The sequence below is a fragment of the Streptopelia decaocto genome, assembly GCF_964273445.1.
Source record: "Streptopelia decaocto genome assembly, chromosome: 5".
Taxonomy (NCBI): Eukaryota; Metazoa; Chordata; class Aves; order Columbiformes; family Columbidae; genus Streptopelia; species Streptopelia decaocto.
Window position 1 is genome coordinate 5,480,974 of NC_138659.1, and position 16,353 is coordinate 5,497,326.

Here is a 16,353-nt window from a genome sequence, read left to right on the forward strand (position 1 = left end):
GCAGACTTTTGGTGGGATTTCAAAATATATTTTTTAAAGTGAGAATTGATTTTTCTGGCCCTGGGAGGCTTGTGGTCGGGGCGACCTGGGATGAACTTGTGCCATTTCTGCTCAAGGTGGAGCTGCAGGCAGCCCGCCCTGATCCTCCAAGAAGCAGACGCCGCCGGCGACCCGCGGCCGGCAGCCGAAAACGGCCCCGGGCTGCGCCCCCGCCGCCGCCATGCTGCCGCCGTCGCCGTGGCAACCGCGGCACCGGGCCCGCCGGAAGCCGCGGCGCGGGCACGCGCACGCGGCCGGAAGCGGCGGCAGCAGCAAAATGGCGCGGAGCGGCTGCCCTCCAAAGAGCAGCTCCCTCTGCTTCTACAGGGGGCTGAAACTGCTCTGTCTCTTCCACATCTGCTGCTGAATATGGAGACTTGATGCTACTTCACAAGGTAAAAAATAACTTCAAAGTTCAACATTAAAAGGCACTTAGTGGTTTTTTATATTTCATTCCAATATCATCAATAGACAGACTTTAATCCCTGACCTAGGTTTTCCCTTTTGTGCCACAATGATGATATTTATTTGCTACTCTTGATCAAGACTAGTGACCTTATTAATGTTTATTAGTTTATTAATGTTTATTAGTGACCTTATTAATGTTTATGTGACCTTATTAATGTTTATAAATATATAAAGGGTGAGTGCCACGAGGATGGAGCCAGGCTCTTCTCGGTGGCAAACAATGATAGGACAAGGGGTAATGGGATCAAGCTGGAACACAAGAGGTTCCACTTAAATTTGAGAAAAAACTTCTTCTCAGTAAGGGTGCCAGAGCCTGGAACAGGCTGCCCAGGGGGGTTGTGGAGTCTCCTTCTCTGGAGACATTCAAAACCCGCCTGGACATGTTCCTGTGCGACCTCACCCAGGCGTTCCTGCTCCAGCAGGGGGATTGGACTGGATGATCTTTTGAGGTCCCTTCCAATCCCAAACATACTGTGAAACTGTGAAAGAGGATGATGAGCACATTTACCACCATAACTTTCCTCTGAGGCACAACAACTTAGAATTCCTTTTGATGTTTTGATTTCTGAATATACTGCTCATAAGCTTTTGTTTTTTCTTCCAGTATTTGAATTGTGCACTTGAAAGACCTGAAGAGGAACATCACCTGGTGAGAGATGTGAAGTTTGTGTAGGGGTTTCTTCCATGGAGCTGTTGAAGCACTGTGGTGGAAATGGTGGGATGTTTAAAAGGAGGAGGAAACATTTTGGGGTTCATTTCCACTGATCCGCAGAAAAAAATGGTACTTGCTATTATTCAAAAACTCTTGAATATTTGTGTTTTATGTGGGGAACTTCAATTTTTCAAAGCTGTCACAAGAGGTGACTGCTTGGTACTCTGATTCCAAGGCAGATACAGTGATGATGACATAGTTCAGCAGAATATACTGTGAAGAATTGTTTTGTCTTTGGCTCCTATCCGACGTGTCTGGCTCTTGTGATCTCTTGCTGGCAGGTGTAGGCTTGACCATAAAGGCTGAGGGAATGGGATTTATTATTTTCTTTTGTTACAGGCCCTGGGAGATGAAGATATAAGCTGTGCAAGTAGCCCCCAGTTTTTGGAACTAAACGCTGATACAGTATTTCACTGAAACTGTTCTTGTGCTGAAACTTTCTGCTGGCCTCTACCTAATAGCAACTTTTCCTTTACAGGCTTCTGAGGCATTTCTCATTGTGGTGTAAGTACTCGTTTTAACTTTGCATAGCATTAAAAAAATCTGCCTAGAAGTAACGTATTTAACTGCACGTAAGCTGGGAGGGAGGTGCAAGGGGCCAGTGTTTGCTGCTGCTTGCATCTTGTCCAAAAGCAAAGGATACTTAGAGGGGAGCTGCTAGCTAAGGCCCAGCCTTGGCAGGCTGGCTTGTGCTAAACTCTTCACTGTGTGCCTGTGGGCTCACGGAGTAGTGCTATTTGTGTATTTGCCCTCTTCCCTGTAGCAACCTTAGCCTAAAGCAGATAGCTGTTGAGTGATTGACAGCGTGAGCTGCCTGTGTGATGAGACATGACTGCGCTGACTTCAATCCTGGAGGTCTGCAATTAGCTCTATCTGACTTCAGGCGCCTGACAAGATTTCATCCTCGTGTGCTCGCTTCTGCGCTCGCCTGACACTTTGCTTTCTTCCAGGGCAGCTGTGGTGGAGCTGTCGGGTGATGCAGTTGGTGGTGCTACCAGCAGAAGTAAGTAGCCAGAAAACGCATTTTACTGGTCAGAACTGGTGCTGGGGAGGTTATTAGATGCTGGGCTCTACTTGTGGTGTAGCTGCAGTGTTAAGCAGAAGGTTCCTTGATGATTTTCTTACCTCTACCAGTAGATCACAGCTTATCAGCAGAGTTTGGTTACCTGAGGTGCTAGGGATTGAATCTCACACTTTGTGACCAAGGACAGTGACAAGGTACAAGGATGGTTGTGAAAGTAATGGGCAAAGGAGTTTCTGGAAGTCGTGGGGCGCTAGAGTAACATCAGCATTGGACTGAGTTTCATTTTCTTATGTGTGTATCCTAGATTTGAGAATGAGAGAACTGCTGGATACTCTGTGACATCTGCTTGGTAAGCTGGTTGCTTCTCGGTTGCCATAAGACTTTTTTTACAACTTGTGAATATTAACTTTTTTCTGTAACTGAAAAGCAATAGTATGGAGTAGTTGAAATGATGTAACTACTATGGGCTGCTTGAGTTTCTAGTTAACAAGAAAGAATGTGTGATAACCCGCCAGTGCAGAGCTTGTCCTAACCAAAACCAGTACAATTATTTGGCATTTAACTTTTTAGAGGTTAAATTAAGTAGTGGGATTTTTCAGGGAATAGCACTGATCTCAAATAGTTGGTTTAATGTGGTAAATTATTTGTCTCTATGGCTGGATTAAAGCTTCTACGTGATGTGAGTGAAGATTGGTTGGGAGTAAGGTCTGAAATGCAGAGGTCAGGTCCTTTAAGGAGGAACAGAAGTAACGAAACATTAAGCTTCTCTAAGCACGTACTGCTTGTGATGATTTGTTCTAAGCAATGGGAATCTCTCTGAAAGAGCCTGAGGAGGACTCTTGCACTGAAACAGTACGCACATTCAAACTAACTCTTGAAGCACTGCCAAGGAGAGTGTGTTAATAAAAATGCACTTGTTACAGGGTGAAGATTGTGGGCAGTTTGTGTGAAAAACAAGACTAACATGTCTGAGGTAAGTGTAGAATACATGGGATTTTTAATTACTGGAATATTATCTTTGTGCTAAACACCTAGATAGTAGTGCCAAAAATTAGTCCTGTAATAGATCTGATTTGTCTTCCTTTATTATATGCTGATTCTCCTACTCTCAGCTGGTGAGGGAATAATGCTTGTAGCAAGAATCCACTTCTATGTAGTTCTCAATTTGACTTGAAAAGGAAGGGCTCTTTTGCAACAGATACCCTGACAATTCCTGAACTGCAGTCCGTGGTGAACTTTATGTAGGATTCTGTTTGTGTGAACAGAAGATGTGGCCTCAGTGACTCTTAAAACTAGGGTTTTATTGCTGCATGTCTTCACACAGTGCCAATAAAGGAAACTGAATCAGTGGAGACCACTTATCCAATAAGGTATTAAATATGTAGTACAGCGGGATGTGTATTAGCAAACAACTGTCATAACTCATAGGTGATGTGTCTGGCTATTCTGTGAACTGACACTGTAACGCTGCACTCTTGAATTAAAAAAAACCCAACACTTGTATGCTGTGCTTGTCGCTACTCAGTAATTTTTGCTAATCTTGGTTATGTTGGCTGTACATAAAAATAGGATCAAGTTCCAGTTGATTGCTGTACCAACTAATTTCCTCCAGCAGACTGGTTCTGTTATCATGCGTAAGGCTATAGGTGTTCAGGATGCTTTCTATAGCACTTGTACTTAAGTTATCAAAACTCCCTGAATAAAACGTCCTGTCAGGGAGAGGCAGGATCACAAAGCAAGTAGTAGCTTTTTCCCAATTCTTTCAATGTTAGTAATTGTGTATTTCCAATTTAGGATTTTTAATCTGTATATATCCTATCTGGGTGTTGCAAGTTAAAGTTCTTGTCATTTAGTCACTTACCAGCTAAAATGCAGCCTCCTTGTAGGTAAAATTAGTTCAGTGGATGGAACTTCATAGATAAATAATTAAACTTGCATGTAGCAATGCCTGTTATTCTGAAACAGCTTCTCTCTTTCTCAGGAAAGGACCGTGCTGTCTGCAACCTCACCGGGTAAGACTGCACAGCAGATGAATTCTCTTAACTTCAGGGAAAATCTGTAGCCGCTGATGAAATTTGATTCTGCCAAATGAATGACTGTGATATCACCATTTCCGTTCCACTTTTCTCTGAGGTCACAAAGCTGCTCTGGAGTTTAAAGCAGTTGTGTTACTGCGTACATTAATTGTGTTTTCTTGCCTTAGGTAAGGAGGCAGCTTTGAAACTACTGCAAGAAGAACCAGGAAGGTGAGTGTAACTGTAGGAATAATGAATAATTTGCTGGAACAAGTGATGATAACCTTTGCCTTGAACTCTCTCTATCTGAACAGAGATGAAAATCTAAGGTCTGAGTTGTTCCCAGCGAGCTTATTGTGCCAGTTTGGTGCCTTATAATGGTTATGTCTGTCGTAATAGGTGGAAGATTGCCCAACTATGGGTTACACTTGCATGAACAGCATTAAAAAGCGAAGGGGTTTTTACCACACTGGTAATGTTTGCCTGATACTGATTGGAACCAATAAAAATTTGTAAACTCTACCTGTTGTTGTGAACTGTTTTCTGACTTGAACAGCTTGCTGTAAACCAGCTCTAGGCTACTTGGTAAAAGCTTCAAATGCTTGATTTAGAGCAGGGTCTAAACTAGTTCAAATGCTAGTCCTGCAAGTGTCTTCTAACTTGGGTGTTGGACTGCAGCTGACCTCACAATACCAAGATTTGGACAAAGCTAAGTAATTGAACAAGTCTTTAGTATTTTGTAGGTGAGAGCTAAACGCTACTTGTGTGTTTACTCCTAAATGACAGGCCACCAGTAAGACTGCTATTACATGTTCTGGTGCAGATGATGTGTGTAGAATAAGTTTACAGGTTGGACGTTGTTAACCCTTTTCCACTGAACTCTTAGTTTAATCTGGTCACTGGCATTAGTCCGGAGCAAGACAGTGGCCAGCCCCCGTGAGGAAAAATGCGTGTAGAGGTGGGGGATTTAAATAATGCTATTAAAAAAAGATAATGTTACTGCATATGAGGCACTAGGGCCTGCTAAGGTATTACTGCTTTCCAAAACTCATTAATGGTAGGTTTCTTTAAAAAACTTGTTTAATTTCCCCCATCTCTTTGTTGTCTCAGGAGTGATATCAATATGGCAAAGTTAGCTCTATGAAGAAGTCATTCTCCATAAGACTTGAGCTATTGCTGTAGCACTTCTAATGAGAAGTAGAACTAGATGTCCAAACTGTTCTGTAGAAATATTTTCAGGTTATTAGTGTTTCCTAGGAGCTTTCAATAAGAGGAATAGGTTTGTCATATCTCCCTCCCACTCGTGCTGGTACAATCTAATTTAAATGACATCTTGTAGAAAGAGCTGAAATATTTTTTAGCCACAGAAGTATTTCATCCTAGAGAAAATAAATTAGACATCATGCTGTGTCCATGTGCACATTAAATCTCTTCTGCACTAAAGCAAAAGCCATTAATAAGGTCTGTTTTCATCCAGAGCTGATTAGTAGCCTCCTAATATTCCACCCTGCCCACCGTATTACTTTTTAAAATACCACACTTCATTGTGCCTGTTGAAGAGCTTGAAGGGACTGTCATAGCCTGCAGTATAGAAGAAGTCTTCATGGAATGGTTGGCCTCTGTTTCTTAAGGTTCTGGCCAAGACTTCAGCTTCATCAGCATATTTCTCTGGGGAGGCAAATCCACCAAAGGACCTGGTAGAAGTGAAAAGGTTGTTTTGCTAAAGAGTTCATGCCCCTCCTTGCTTATTTTCACAGAAGGAAACTTCAGGCTTGCAAAGCGTGTGGTGTTTGAGCACTCCTGATGCAGTTTGTAGTTAGTAGGTAAATGGTGCAGAGCTAGATGTCAGGGGGCATGTGGTTATTTGTGCTGTTTTAAAAGGTAGGATTTAAAAAAAATGACAAAAGTTGCTGGCAATGCTCAGAGCATTAGCTGACACAGATTGTTACCTGTGACGTTAGTACATGCAGAGGGGGGAAGAGTAGTTTCGTGTGCTTTTCCTGTAATAAATAACAGCCTTGCAGGTTTTGTGGGTATTTGGGATTATAAATAAAGGGGGCTGGAAGAGTAATTTAGATGTTCTGTAGCACAGACTCTGTCCAAGAGCAGAGGATTCTGTAGACTGTGTTTCTATAAAAACCCACTCAATGCAATATTGAAGAGTCTGCTAAATAATCAGTGTTTCAAAACTTGGTCATTTCTCTTTGTTCTTAGGACACCTAAGCAAGATTTTTAAATGGTCAGGTTTTTGCCAGTGAAGGCTCTGAACAGCAGGATATATCCACAACTGTAAGAAAGAATAGTCCAGACTTAATAGGTGAAGCCATTTCAGTAGCAGCCTTTGTTAGTCGGCTGTGCTGGTGCTGCTTACCGCACAAAGACAGCTGCCGCCTTGCGCTCCTCAATGAACACATCCGAGTCAGTTGGCTGTGGCGGGGAGTCCTGATGTTCAAATGGCACAAAGAAAGAGATCTTGAAGTCTGCGCAGCCAGATTTTATCAGACACGTCACTGGTACAGTCATATCAATCTTCATTTCTAGAGGAGAGGAAACAAGTTGTCTTGAGCGGCAAGGAAAGACAGTGCCTTGGTGCTGCTGCGAAGGGCGATGCAGAAGTATCCGAAAATCAGATACCAAAGGAGCCTCACGGGTAGAATGGCCTAACGGAGGCACAAGGATGTCCTACAGCTCATCTACTGTCTTATGCTATTCAGCTTAATCTCCCATTTGTGCTTCTTGCAGTTCAAAACCTGCACATGGTACCTTTTTCGTTCTTCCCTTGGATGTAGTGGAAGAGTTTCCAGAAGCCCTGGCGCATCGCCTCCTTCTGGCTCTCTCCCTGAATGACTGTGCTGACCCACTTGGCCGTCTCATACTGACGCAGTTCATAATCCTTCGCCTGAAAGGTAGCAAAAGTCGCAGTGACCATGAGATTAGTATAGAAGGTTATGTAAATTAATAGCTATTTTTTTCAAAATAATGAAAACATTGTTGCGGTGAGATAACGCTCTTTGTTGCATACTCTAGGCATGCCCCTGACTTCAAACTATTTGATTCCTCCCTTGTAAAACTATGCTGTTCTGCCTTAGGCTGAGCTCCTCAGAGCTTACAAATAGGTGTTGCTCTCCCGCTTTGCAACTACGTGTGAACAGTCTCTATAGTAATGCTTCCCAGAACTGATCAGGCTGAGAATCCCAGCTCTACCTCAGCTCCACAGAGCTCCCTTCCTCTTGATTTTAGCACTTACCATTGTCTCCACTGAGCTCCAGCGAGGGGACTGCAGATCCAGGGACAGAAATGTTTGCTTGAAGGATTTGATCATCTTGCCGGAGCTGAAAGACACGGGTCTCTCTTCAATCAGTGCAGTGTAACTGGGGTAGAAGACAGCGCTGGGGCTTTTCTGCCTGATGTCAAAGAGCTTTTCCTCAGCCTCTGGTCTCAAACCTTTTAACACTTCCTGAGAAGTGACTAGAAAAGATAAGGGAAAAGGCTGGTGCTTTCTAAAAAGCAGTTGTCTCAAGTTGTGAAAGACCAGGATTCCACTGCTTATCCCCAATGATTCAACAACCAGGGCTGAAATCCTTTAAACCCTTGAAGGAGAGAATGAAGACCCAAGAAGCACCAAGCTGCCTTTGCTTCTCGGTGAAATGAAGGCATTTTCTGGCTGAAAAACAAAAGATTGAGGTCCTGCAAGTGGGAGTTGTGTGGAAATGTGTAAGTAAAAAGGACTTGAGGACTTCAGCCAATTTGCGCCTCAATGAAAAGGTATTTGTGTTGATGGACACTCTGTCATTGACTGTGCCCATACCTTTATTGGGCCTCATAATAGCGGATGCCTTTCTTAAAGGCCTTTAGCCCCAGAGGCCTGTGAATAGATGAGATATTCTGTATTTTTGAATGTGTAGCCACTTTCCTAGGTAGCCTTCACGTGGAAGGAGGAAGCTGAAAACATGGAAACATTCCGCTTCCTCTTGCTGTCTCGAAATCAAGTGAAAAAAATGAAAATCGCTGTTGTAATTATCACATCTGGTTAAAAGTCTTGAGATTCTAGGCACCTTCGTTTATTATTTTTGTCATTAGGAGGTAGATTGTAGACCTACATCCCCAGAAAGTCTCTTTTATCTATTATATTACAATGCCCTTTTTACTTTATATTGCAAGGACAGCATGTAGTTAATTGAGCAGTTATCTTCATTTGTAGATCGTGATACATTGTCAGAGTATAACTTAATTGTTTCTTGGGTAACAGAACAAACTTTGAGGTTATTTTTCATTTCTCCTCAACTGTCTTTAGCTGCCCACACAAGAAGCCGCTGCCCTGTCACTCGTGGCTCTACTTTTTCCATGGACTTTTATTATTAAAGGTGCACTGATGCAATTCACATCATGTCCCACCCCCAGCGGTACAGTCTTTAAGGTGTATCTTCTTCAACGTGATGTTTGCGAATGGCTATTTTCGTAAAATCAACTGTCCTGTGCTACCTGACTGCTTTCATACCTGTTTCCATTTTCTTATGTGGATTATTGGTGAAAACTTAATCCTAACCTGAAGATACAACATCTTCGGTAGTCTGCAACAGAATGACAGTTGTATTTCAATACACTATTTGCCAATAGGATTTACAAATCATCAAGGCTTCACAATAAAGTAGGAACCCGATCATTTATTAGACACAAATTAGTGCAATTTTACTGAAACCACCTACAGTAATTTATTTTGTCCGTTGCCATTTTGAAGGCAAAGACGCTGTGGCTTTGCTGTCACTTCACTTTGTTTCTTCTTGTTACAACTTGATAGAAAACACATTTCTCCATGTGCTCCCTGGGTATGTGAGAAGGCAGAGAAGTCAATGTTCCTCTGTTTCAACGCACGCTGCTGTAGTAGTTGTTGTGTGAGCTGCTTTGTCTCTGCACCTGCTGATTCCAACCCCGTCCTGACACATTTTCCTAACTGCTGGTTAGATCTCTCACAGCTCTTGTCTTTTATAACTTTGTGGCCGGTACTGTGGGTGACTGAAATATTTTTGAATTACATAAAACAATGCTTTAGAGGCGCGGGGGATGACAAACTGACAAAGATCCTCCAAATGTTACAGTTGAGTTCATTTTTAGGTCTACAGTAAAGCTTAGCTTGGAGATTTCTATCTTTTCATACAAATATAAGGGTGTCCAGGCTTTTTTTGCAGCTGTTAACACATGGCTGAAAGGACAGAGAGCATCTTCACAGGTTACACTGACGCAGGTGTAACCAGAACGTGCCATCCACAAGCTGCTAATTATATTAAAAAAGCGGAGAAAATAGATATACTTACTTTTTAAGCTGTCCTCCTAGCTATCGCAGTCTATCCCTCTGAGGCTACACATACTCACAAGATGCTGCATGTCGGTGTTTAGTTTAATAGTTTCGTCAAACTCCGCCCATGCCGCAGCCCCTTTGGAGGGTGATGCTGTTATGAAAACCAGATTATCGCAGCCTTCTCCTCCGTGGGGTCTCATTGGAGAGCTCCCCCGCAAATGCCGAGAGCACCACCTACTACTGCCCGTGGGCACGTCGCGTCCAGCGTGCGATCTGGCTCCGTAAACAGTTTTGCACCCTTGCGTAACTTCCCCGAGGTTTCCATGGCTTTGCGCCTACTTATGTCAGGGTCAGCGGCAGTTGTTTGTGCTCTTGGGAGAAAGAATTTCACAAATATAAGGTTTACAACCAGACTCAGATTACATTAAAGTGATGGTACAGAATGACAGGTTTTTCTTGCTTTTTTTTTTTATCCTTGGGGTAACGTGGTAGGTAGAAATCTGGCTGCAAACTAAGCTAAGACCATCCTCCCGAGATTTCTGCTGGCATGTTATGAAAGATAGACAGTGTTCTGTAACAGCTGGCTGTTTTGAGTGGCATTTGAGGCTAATTAGCCCTTGGATATCTGCACAAAGGGGTTATACAAAGCTATTGTGAAATTCTGTCCTGCTTATAAAACACAAAGTGAAGCTGGGCTCTTCATTTAACCTGCCGCAGCTCCAGAGATATTTAGGCATCAGTACAATAGGGCAGATTAAACTTCACAGTTTGAGTTCTGAGGGCACCTCCTGTGTTTGTTATGGCTTGTGCAAATTCCTTGCAGCCAAATTCAGCTAAATCCTCTGGCACATTTGAAATCAGTAGCCGGGAATGACTTTTAATGCAACTTTGCTTGCAGAGAACTTCCATCAGGGTGCTGTGTGATATGCTTCTATTCCAAAAGGGGAATAAAAAAGCCCCAGACCATGCCAAATAGCAATTGTAAACTTATTTCTGAAGCCACAAAGTTCTCTAAAGCCAGAGAAGTCGGGTTGTGTAAAAAGCGCTTTACTAATGGAGCCAGTTAGAACATGCTAAGGCCTGAAATGCAGAACCAGTTCTCTGTGCTTTGTACTTTTCTTTTACAGAGTAAACTTTCTCTCAGTTTTACGTATCAAACAGGAAAATCAGCTGGGCGTTTTGCAGAAGTGGAAGCTGCTACTTGCTGGTCTGGAGCTGCAGGCATGCAAAGGCACCTGCTTGTGGAAGGTTAGCTATTACTTTATCACCTTTGTGTTCCTATCAAGTGGGTACTAGTAATTATTCTCTCCAGGGTAGAGAAGACTGTGTAAAAAACTATACCCAACCGCAACAGTTCGGCAAATCTTAAGAAATTTACCTCAATCACGATTGTGGCAAAGTATTGCCTTGAAAGGGGGCAATAAAAACAAGCTTGCTGTGAATTCTCATTTTGTTTCTGAAGCAGAGAGGCCCAGAACAAATCCCCAGTCAGTCTGTGTGTGTGCAGCTGATGTCCCTGACAAAGAGCCAACTGTTCCTGCTGGAGCAGCCCGAGGCTGGAGAACAATCCACCGTGTTTTACCCAGAGCTTGTTTTCCAACACTCTTGTTTTTCGCATATACATTGGGAGAACATGTCAACAGTTAGAAGAGACAGTAGGGCAGGCATGAGGACATAGATTCTTTACATAACTGCTGTAGAACCTTGGGCTCCCACTAGTTTGCAGAACACATGACAGGGAAGTTCAGCAGCATATGTATACTGCTAGTTGGCCTGGCTGTTTCTTCTGCACGGGAAAAGCAAAAATGGGCAGTAATATAAATACATTTCTATATAAATGTATAATATTCTGTACCTCTAATGTAGTTTCTGCCCACAGCGGAGCCTTAAATGTACTCATTAAACGAATTAGTCTCAAAAATAGTCTGTGACACCTCTGTTTAATGTCATATATACGTCTGGGGCTCAGCTGGTATTTTCTAGAATAGCTGACAAACCCGTGTTGTTCTGTACTGTTGCCTTGAACTCAAGGAGTACAGGCGGGGCACAAGCACATAAAATCACTCAGTTGATGGCTTAACTTTACGATTTTCAGCAGGCACTTCTGTTTAGAACTCTGCAATGAACTTGTACTTAAGTAACGGCTTTTCAGGCCAGCAGCTTCTGTTGGATAAGGACAAGCCTGTGATATGATCACTTGTGATTTCCATTTTTCCTCTCTATAGATCTGCCTATAACAAGCCCAGACAAGACCTTAAGCAATATGCTATATAGCAAAAATGCAAAAATGTCTGCTCCGTGGCAGCATCACAATAGCTGTTGTCAAATCCATGCATGTTTTAGAGTTGCCTTTATCCCTAAAGGCAAGCGCTGGCTGCTTGTACAAAAAAGGTGACTCTTTTCCACTGCCAGGATTGGAGAAGCCTGGGGAAAAAAAATACTTTACAGTATGGTTAATGGTAACTTTGAGTCATGTTCTTCTAACAGTCAAATCTGTAGCGTAATATGAACAAATTGTGTGTGAGGGACAGAGAGGGATGTGTGTGTCTCCAGTCTGGCTGCTCAGGTGTTCAAACAAGTGGTATCAACACAAATGCTCCAAGCACTTTTGCGTATCTGCCTAAGCCTGTCAGACTATCAGTTATCCTCGCGTTGGATAGTGATTTTGATTTAAAAGAAAGGCTCTTCACATATAAATGGCGTTTGCTTTTGCAAACGTGCCTTCTCAGATGATGCAGAAGGCCTTCACAACGAAGAAGTTGAGCGTGTGATGTTACTGTAGCTGCGGTACGTAATAGTCTGGGGCAGCAAAAATGTCTTTATATGTTGCTAGATGAACCGTGCTTTTCTGAAAAATCATCTCCCAAAAGAAGCCTCTTATCTCCTTGCTCTGAAAAAAGAGAGAGCCTTCTAGCAAATTTCATTGTATATCTTATTCTCACTTCCAGCAAAGAAGATGAAGAGGCGTAAGCATACTGTCTTCTGAAGAAGCAGTTTGGTGTGCTACAGTACTGTTCCAAGGAGATTCCATGTTATCCCTTGCAAACTGCAGAAATGAAATCTCTGCCGTAGCTCCGAGGAGATGGTGTTTAGACCTTATGCTCTAACCTACCCGTTTTACGTCAGCACACCAATTTGTCACCATTGGATTGGTCTTCAGCCAAAAATCATTCGCTTTCTGGAAGTGCATGTGTGGATTTTGTGCACAATTCCAGCTGATTCATTACAAACGTCATATGAAACTATCACATCTCCCTGCTACCTTGAGCAGCTGACTCAGCGACAGCATTACCTAAAGTCTAGCTAAATGAGTGACTCCTTGCTCAGTTCTGCAGAGATTGCATGGAACTGGCTGCTCTTGACCAAATAAAAGCTTCCTACACCCAACACCACTCCATAGCATGCTCGACTTGGCATTTTCCAAGATTTCTCTGCTGTAGGTCATGTTTTGGAGTTAGGTTTGGAGAACTAATCCTGAATTAATTCTTCCTTTCAGCTGCCATAAAGAACCTTTCTAAACCTTCCTCTCTTCTGTCTGTAGATCCCAGAGAGAGACTGGAAGCTTTCTCAGCTTTATAAACTGCTTTGTACTCTTGGCTTCTTTCCAGTATAAGAGTTATTTTTAATATGGCTCTGGCTATCAACTGAAGCCCACAAGTCTCAGTAAACTTCTTTAACCAGAATTAATGCTTAACTAAATCCGCTTTGGTCCCCTCCTTCCCTCCCTCCCTCCCTCTCATTCTCAGCTTTCTCCAACCTGTGTTTCCATATGGAGTCCCAGGGACCTGAAAATACGTTCAGAGATGATGGAAACAGGCCCAGAGCATATGACTAGCATCTTAGACAAGTGTTAAAATGCTCTCCTAAAGTAATAATATCTTGCACTTTCTCCAAGAAGACATGAAGAGATAACTGAAAAAATGGTGAGCTTCTTGCTAGGGATGTCTCTATCGTGATAGCTCTTCAGCAATGTGAACTGAGGACCACTTCTGGTACACACTGGGTGACGTGAAGCAGAACGAGGAATCCATTTTTGTAATGGATTGCCCTTGCGATCTTATTGTGAATGTATTTATCGACATGTAGACATTAGCGATGCATGGCTGTAGGGAAGTGTTCTCTTTCTGGCCTGTCCATCCAACTACCGACCTAAACATGAGGGTTTGCCTCCTAAGCTTCTTCCTGACCTTAGCTGCGTGAGTATGGATCATACCTGAACTTCTCCTGTCTTCTGGAAGTGGGGATTTGGGGAGTGGATGTGGGGTTTCAGTGGGCATTTTTGTTATTTAGGTTATGCAAGTATGACCTCCAGAGATGGATTCTTTAAGGTATCTGTCTCCTTTCTCAAGATGAGCCAATGCTGCGTTCTGCAGCAGGTGGCACTGTTGGTTGTGTTCAGAGGTGAGTTTTAAATTTACTTCAATTCAAAAGTCCCTCAAACTCTCTTGCTTGCCAGCAGTCGCTCTGCTGCACTCATGGATCCAGTGTACCGTGATAGTTCTATTTCTGAAGCTTTACATTTGAATATACTCTAATATCAGTGGACTGTTAATAGGAAGATTAAACATTTAAGCATCTTGACATCTAAAAAATTACGATCTTGTCATGTTAAACATCTTTTATGCAGCAGACACACCAGTCTCAGTCTGAATGTCTGTGTTAGGACAGTTAAGAAAATCCTAAATTAGGAAAATCTTCCAGGTTTTGCTTAGTTCTAGAAGAGTTAAACTGGCAAGCTTTCAGGCAGAATTGTATCCAACTTAACAGTTTAAAAATCAAATTTAATATCTGACATGTCACTATTTCTTTTGATTTTGCACCTTTAGATTCGGAGCAGAGAAAAAAAAAGTAGATGTTCTACATATGATATCACGTCAGCTTCTCAGATTATGGACTGAATACCAGCCAGCCATAATTTTACAAAATTTGATCATTTTCACAGGTATTTTTTAATTTTAGGCTTGGGTGCTTTGTTCTGAAAATAGACTTGGGTCTGTCTTTGAAAGAAAATTACATCTGGGTACATTTATTTATTGCAGAGAGAAACAGAAGCAAAACTATAGTTTGATTATGCCCAACCAGAACATGGGAGCTTGAGAAATGGGAAAATCCAGTTGTCAAAACTGTGTATAGGTGGAGAGAAATGTGATTTGGGGAAAGGAGAAGTGAAGGGCAGGGGTGGTAAATTGTAGTCAGTGTAGAAAATACTGGAAGTGTTAACACAGCAACAACAAAAGAGTCTGGAGGGCCTTTGGCTTTAGCAGTCAACCCACCTCAGCAAGTCAGTTATTTGAGTAATGGAGTTCTTAATAGGTATGTGAATCCCCTGTGTTGGGACATGGCAACAAGAAAATGTTTGTAACTTCCCTACTTGAAATTACCATATGGAGTTATTTAGATAAGCTTTTGACATTCATGTTCATTTTTTTTCCTTATAGAAAAAGTGCTTAAATCTATAAAACCGTATTTTTATTCCTATACCTGTTCTGGGAAAATAGCAACTGATTTTTGTTGTTGTTTTCGCTGGTGTCTTTATTATCCTCTGAGCTTTGGCACCACTGACGCTTTACTGCTTATTTCAGGGGTAAGTGGGAAAACACTTTTCCAGTCACCGCACAGCATGAAGAGAGTAATTATCCACTGTATCTGTTAGTACTGCTGAACTGGACCTATGCTGTCCTTCAGACCTCCGTGGAATAACTCTTGTATTGGTTTTGGCTAAAGCACAGTTCTTTTTCTTTCTGGTAATTGTTTAGGGCCTTATCAAGGTAAATATCAGAGTCTTAGAATCTTTACCATCATTTTCTTAATTGCATTCCCTCCAAAGGTAAGCAAAGACTGCCCTGAAACAGGAAACCCTCACCCAAGGGCTGGGGGAGAGGGACGGAGGCAGTGAGTGGAGTCAGAAACAGCGATCATGGTTTGAAGGGCAGTCCCAACCCTCAGCCAGCACTGAATGGGGCAGGTGATGGGCTGGGGCAATTCTAAACTATCTCTGAACTACTGTAAGGTTTTAACCCCTGCTAGGCAGCTCTAAACCACTGTATACCTGTTCTAAATTGCTCTTAAAGTCCTTTAATTAGCTTTGATGAGCTCTAAGGACCTCTGTATTGCTGCAGTGAGGCAATTGCCTCCAAACAGATGTAATTTGCACAACTCTAAGTGGTCTCTAAACCGCTCTAAACCTCTTCTAATCAGCTCTAAACTGCCACTAAAAGGCTCTAAACATCTCTAACAATTTATTACCACCTTTAAAATGATTTAAACTTCCTGTAAACAGCTCTAAAGATCTGAAAAATAACTCCAAATTCCTCCAAAACTCCTCAAAAGCATGCCAAGCAGTTCTGAGGAGCTGTAATATCCATTCTTAAAAGTGCTGGGGTCCTCTAAACTGCACTAGCATCTTTCTAAACTTCCTCTAAGCACCTTTCAGGTTCATCTGATCTTATCTAGAAGTTTAAACTCCTCTAAGTACCTTTAAAACTCAAATATGCTCGGAGATGCCCCTCCAAAATAGATTTGAGGCCCTGGATCTTGCAGGAGCGGTAGGTGAGGATGTGGTGGAAAGCCCGTCCATGAGGTCACATAGGAAGAGGCAGTTGGCACCACGCTTCCAGACCGCCTCTGATAAGAAAGAAATAAGGGTAATTATAGTAGGCGATTCCCTTCTGGGAGGGACAGAGGGCCCAATATGCAGAGTTGACCCTCATCATAGGGAAGTGTGCAGTCTACCTGGAGCCCGGATCAGGGACATCACCAGGGCACTCGGCAGCCTCGTGCGCTCAACAGACTACTACCC

At 42.5% G+C, this 16,353-nt stretch overlaps 2 protein-coding genes across 3 annotated transcripts in view; one reads left to right on the plus strand and one right to left on the minus strand.

The window, feature by feature from the left end:
- The first annotated feature begins 254 nt into the window (after positions 1-254).
- NPL (N-acetylneuraminate pyruvate lyase) overlaps positions 255-16,353 on the plus strand; it is a 29,508-nt gene continuing 13,409 nt past the window's right edge. Inside the window, exons 1-8 of one of the 2 annotated variants that reach the window (XM_082053296.1) lie at positions 255-434; positions 1,112-1,156; positions 1,698-1,723; positions 2,170-2,222; positions 2,548-2,592; positions 3,167-3,216; positions 4,225-4,255; positions 4,447-4,489. In XM_082053296.1, the coding sequence (XP_081909422.1) occupies positions 3,208-3,216; positions 4,225-4,255; positions 4,447-4,489 (83 nt within the window). In that variant the 5' untranslated portion in view covers positions 255-434; positions 1,112-1,156; positions 1,698-1,723; ... (1 more) ...; positions 2,548-2,592; positions 3,167-3,207. Of the gene's footprint in view, positions 435-1,111; positions 1,157-1,558; positions 1,724-2,169; positions 2,223-2,547; positions 2,593-3,166; positions 3,217-4,224; positions 4,256-4,446; positions 4,490-16,353 lie in introns of both variants that reach the window. The other variant, XM_082053295.1, reaches the window with a different exon arrangement.
- HEBP2 (heme binding protein 2) lies at positions 4,662-9,614 on the minus strand. Its single transcript, XM_082053298.1, has 5 exons — positions 9,571-9,614; positions 7,506-7,590; positions 7,022-7,157; positions 6,630-6,795; positions 4,662-5,952 (listed from the first exon to the last, which is right to left on the minus strand). The coding sequence occupies exons 2-5, from the start codon at positions 7,578-7,580 to the stop codon at positions 5,778-5,780; spliced, it is 552 nt and encodes a 183-aa protein (XP_081909424.1). The 5' UTR covers positions 7,581-7,590; positions 9,571-9,614; the 3' UTR covers positions 4,662-5,777.

Coding starts and splice junctions, on each gene's coding strand:
- HEBP2 (XM_082053298.1), bottom strand. CDS start 7,580: ATGATCAAATCCTTCAAGCAAACATTTCTGTCCCTGGATCTGCAGTCC. Junction 7,158..7,505: donor GGAGCTCAGTGGAGACAATG/GTAAGTGCTAAA, acceptor GCTACCTTTCAG/GCGAAGGATTATGAACTGCG. Junction 6,796..7,021: donor CCAAGGGAAGAACGAAAAAG/GTACCATGTGCA, acceptor CCTCTCCTCTAG/AAATGAAGATTGATATGACT.